This window comes from Puntigrus tetrazona, chromosome 8 (assembly GCF_018831695.1).
Source record: "Puntigrus tetrazona isolate hp1 chromosome 8, ASM1883169v1, whole genome shotgun sequence".
NCBI lineage: Eukaryota > Metazoa > Chordata > Actinopteri > Cypriniformes > Cyprinidae > Puntigrus > Puntigrus tetrazona.
The window spans coordinates 5209103-5214110 of NC_056706.1; the positions used below are offsets into that span (position 1 = coordinate 5209103).

A 5008-nucleotide genomic window follows, 5' to 3' on the forward strand; every position below is an offset into this window, starting at 1 on the left:
ATATTTATATTTAACAATCTGGTGTGCTATACAGAACCTGTCAGGTTTATTTTTATCCTGTGTGTTTCCTCTAATTGTCTGTTTTTAACGCTTTAACTTGTCTCCATTTAACTTTTCTTTCAGCAAACCATTGATATACGTGAGGAACTGCCGGAGCAGACAGCTAAGAGAATGTTTACTCTTCTGGGGATGCTGAAATACAAACCTCCTGGAGGAATGTCTGAAGTGTAAGACAGAAATAGTGAAAAACAGTATAGAATATGTAAAGTAGTGGTCTCAGGACCGTATGGGTATGGTGTTGTAGCTTAGCCGGGGGGCCAGGTTTGTTTTCTGGAGAAAGAAACGGAAAGATTGATTCAGAGGTTTTATTTTCGCTCTCGTGCTTTTTAAAAGTGTTAAATATCTAATCATCTTTGATATACGCGTGCCTTGACAGAAGCAGCTTCCGTCAGGGTTTGGTGACGGGCAGTAAGCCTGTGGTGCACCCCATCTTGCACTGGCTGTTACAGAGGATTCCAGAGCTGAAGAAGAGAGCGTACCTGGCCAGGTTCCTCGTCAAACTAGAGATTCCTGCTGAGTTTCTTCAAGATGATATCATTGCTGAGACCTACCACCAGGTATTACTATACTGAACATATGGCTTAAAGGAATAGTTAAATAAATAAGTATTAAGGGTGAAAGTGTATTCACCTTCAGGCAGTCTGTGATTCAGATGCGTTTGTTTCTTCATCAGAACAGCTTTGGAGAAAGTTAACATTACATCACTTGCTCACTAATGGATAGTCTGCAGTAAATGGGTGCCATCAGATTGAGAGTAGCTGATAAAAACGTCACAGTAATCCACAACGCAACTTCAGACTACTTCAGAAGACTAAACTTTAGTTAATAACCGGTGAACTGAAAAGCTGTTTAAATGATCATTCTCACGGCACCCATTCACTGCAGAGGATCCGCTGGTGATCCAGTGATGTATTGTAATTCAAAATTTCTCCAAATGTGCTCAGATGAAGAAACAAGCTCATGCTGTATCTTATATGGCTTGAGGGTAAGAAAATGTTTAGCATAATAAAATATTTGAGCTAATGTAGTTCAGCTATTCTGAACTATTCTTTTAAGCCTTAAAAACATTGTTTTTTATTGTATTCTATTTGGTTTTATTCTGTTTTGTTTTCTATATCACAAGGTACTTTGAATGCGAACTAGTGTTTAATATTTATTTAATTTATCAGAAATGAAAAAGCATTTAATTTAAATGTGTATTGCTGGTAAATAATGAAATGATTAGTAAAAAAAAAAAGCTCATAATATTTGTTGTATTTTTAAATGATATATTGTGTACTTGTAATCATGGTTGCTTACTTTTTTCTTTAAAAAAACCCTTTATCAAACTGCCTTTTGGTGTCACTTTAGAATATATATCACTTGTTAACACTTGTTAGTTAGTAAGGTAGTTGTTAGGTTTAGGTATTTGGGTAGGTTTAGGTGTGTTAAATAAGGTCATGTAGAATAAGGCTTTATTAGCATTAATAAATGGCTAAAATTAGTAAAATGCATGCTAATAAGTGACTAATAGGTGTAACCGTAAAATAAAGCGTTAACTTCCTTGTTTGTGCCCTATTTGTGTACCTTCTATAGATTACATTACATTAATGGATGTTTATTTTTTGTGTTTTATTATAATGTTTGTTTCTATCGTTTTCATAGTATGAGGAGCTGGTGGAGGGATTCAAGAACATCCACAAAGAGTGTGAACAGCTGAAGAGCTCAGGTTTTTCCACCGCTGAGATTCGACGGGTAAGAAAGCCAGTGTTGCTGAAGTCCCATCTGGTCATGTAGAGTTTTGCGTTATATACACAATAACACTGTGTCGCTGCAGGACATTGTTGCGATGGAGGAGGAGAAGGATCAACTCATAAAAAGGGTGGAGCGGCTTAAAAAGAGGGTAAGAAAGACAGAATCCTGTAGAATCTGTTTGTGAAAATAAATAAAATTATGGAATTGCACCTGCAAATGAACCCATTTACAGATTTAATTAAATATCTGCTTTCACTGTTTAAAAAACATGAATGGAATAATGAACGCATTTAGATCCACACAAAATTTAGGACCACCACTGCATATGATAAAAAAACCCCAAATAGGTTTAGGTTTATTAAATATTTAACAATTATAAAATAATTACTTCTGACTAGTGCTGAGAAACGGTTAATGGCATCCCAAATAAAAGATTTAGTTTACATAATATACACGTGTGTACTGATGTGTGTGAACATAATACATGTGTATATTTCATAAATATGTACCGTTATATATTAAATATATTTATGATATGTGAATGTAAATATGTCAATATTTTCAAAATATATACTGTATGTGTGTGTATTTATATATACATAATAAATATACACAGTACGCACACATAAAAAAACTTTTATTTTGAATGCGATGATTAGTTTGAATTGGATCCGAAAATTCCCGCATTTGATTGTAACTGGCAAGGCCAGGTTTTTTTTAAAAAACCATGTTCATATCTGTTCCAGACAATTCACTTATTTAGCATAGTTAATGTAAAACGACTATACTTGTTCTGGTTTTTGTCACACTATTCTTCTCCACTAGGTGGAGGCAGTTTCAAACCATCAACGCATGCTGGACCTGGCCAGACAGTTAAGAGTGGAAAAAGAAAGAGAAGAATCTCTTGCTCATCAGAAACAGGAGCAGAAGAACCAGGTAGAGACAAATACGTCAAATGCACAAATACATCAGCTGTACGTTTATATCTGAAGAAACTCACTAGAGCTCCACAACCAGAATCAGTTATTGTCTCCCGATAGCTCAGTCTGTGTTTTGTCTCTGGTGTAGCTCTTCCAGGCAGAGCAGAGACTGCAGAGATGTCAGATCCAGCTCAAAGACTTGCAGCAGGCAGCCGCAGATGAAAAGCCAGAGAGTGAGTTGTTATACTTAGAGACACTTGTCCCAGAATTACTCAGTTTAAGAATGGGTCATGTCTTCCATACTTGGTGCACACTCACGCTAGTTTTGTGCACATTTTACTCATCTTTTGACTCATAGTGCATTTGTTTGTTTTGTTTTCGCATTGCAAGTTTCAGACCTCCACAACGTGATGTCCACCGTATCTTATTACACAGTGTTGTGGCACAGAACAAGATGACTTTAGTACTTTGTAATCACAGGCCTTATGAAGAGACTCGAGGAGGACATCAAGTTCAACTCCTACATGGTGTCTGAGAAGCTGCCTAGAGAGATGGAGAACATGAGAAAGGTGGTGCAGTATTTACAGAAGGTGGCGTCTGAGCCTGCTATGGGCCAAGCAGAACTGAGGGAGCTGGAGGACAAGGTCAGTCGGTGTGCATGAATGTGAATATGTTAATGTTAAAACATGTAGGCGTCATCCTACAAAAATGACTTTAATCAGTGTTGGAAACGGATGTGCTGCTTAACGAAAGTGTAAAAACAGCTGTGCAGTTTTGTCGTGATTACGAATAGAAAGTTCAAAAGAACAGCATTTATAGTTTGTATCCAGACTAGATGGTGGATCAGCACCCAGAGATTGTTCATCAGAGNGACACAGCTGCGTTTAAAATTGAACTGAAAGTTAAGTGCTGGGCGTCCGGTCAGAGGAGAACTAGCCCCCACTGAGTCTGGTTTCTTCCAAGGTTTTTTTTTTCTCCATTCTGTATGGATGGGGTTTTGGTTTCTTGCCGCTGTCGCCTCTGTTCTGCTTTGTTGGGGACACTTAACTTCTAGCGATTATCGTCCAGTTGATTACAGAGACCGTCTCTGCACTTAATAACAAATTGTTCACTCTCGTCATTATACATCCCTGTCATTGTATTCTTCTGCTTTATACAGTGCTTTGATGCAACCTGTGTTGTTAAAAGCGCTATATAAATAAAAATGATTGATTGATTGATTGATTTGGAATAAAACACACTGAAATATATAGATGTTTTCACTCTCAATTTTGATCAGTTTAATGCATCTTTCTTTTACTGGCCTGAAACTTTTAAAAGTAGTGTATAGAGTAATGAATTGTCTTTTGTTCATTAGATCAGAGAAACCAACACAGAGATCAACCATCTGATTGAGAAGAGGATGATGCGTAACGACCCAATGGATGATAAACTCTCTTTGTTCAGACAGCAGGTAAATGTTTTAAATTAAATTTGCTTGAGCAGGTGTTGTTCTTTTACCTGAGAGGTCGGGTTTTATTTTGAGCAGGAAGATTTCTGCCCAAACTTTGTTTTGCATGCAATCTTTATTCATGCAGAGTTGAGTACTGTGTGATTTTACTATATGCCCCTTAAGCCCTTTGAAGCCCAGCGTGCCCAGAATGGAAGCGCAGGGTATAGGTGACCATGTGACCTTCGCATCCATGATGCACTTGTCCTGCATGTCTTTGAACTTGAAAGAATATTTGATGTTCTCTGATTTGCTAATACAACAATGTGCATTTGTTTCATATGTAGTTGCCAGATGTGCATTATCATAGACTATTAAACGTCTCTCTTGATTCTGAATGGACAGCGGCGACATTCTGATGTCAAATATTTTTGTATAACAACAAGACTGTATAATTGACCTTTGTTCAAGGCAACTGATCTTCCTACAGACAGTGGTTTACAAGGGTCTATGGAGCCACTCGCACACAACATATTTTGCATTTAATATTGGGAAATTTTTTTAAACACGAGTCTTCTATTTTGAATGTCTTATCTTGTCAAACAAGCCATCTAGCACATTTACATAGAAAAACAACGTTAAAGCATTATTTAAACAAATTGCATTTGTTTATTACTATGCCAATTTGGGTAAAAGGGTTTATATAAAAATATACATGAATTACAGAATGTGTGGAGTTTGTCTCACTTTTATTTAAATGTGCTCCTGCATGATTTTAGTCTTTAGTGTCTTGTTCATCTCCAATGAAAGTAAGAAATAGTGCAGAATTTAACTTTTTTATAATTTCATTTTTATTAATATATTA

The 5008-nt window shown here is 36.5% G+C and overlaps 1 protein-coding gene across 2 annotated transcripts in view; it reads left to right on the top strand.

Moving 5' to 3' along the window:
• LOC122349937 (intraflagellar transport protein 81 homolog) overlaps positions 1 to 5008 on the top strand; it is a 17951-nt gene that overhangs the window by 577 nt on the left and 12366 nt on the right. For both annotated transcript variants that reach the window (XM_043246078.1, XM_043246079.1), the window contains exons 2-9: positions 124 to 227; positions 437 to 617; positions 1705 to 1794; positions 1877 to 1942; positions 2620 to 2730; positions 2863 to 2947; positions 3195 to 3358; positions 4072 to 4167. In XM_043246078.1, coding sequence (XP_043102013.1) covers positions 124 to 227; positions 437 to 617; positions 1705 to 1794; positions 1877 to 1942; positions 2620 to 2730; positions 2863 to 2947; positions 3195 to 3358; positions 4072 to 4167 — 897 coding nt within the window. The remainder of the gene's footprint in view (positions 1 to 123; positions 228 to 436; positions 618 to 1704; positions 1795 to 1876; positions 1943 to 2619; positions 2731 to 2862; positions 2948 to 3194; positions 3359 to 4071; positions 4168 to 5008) is intronic.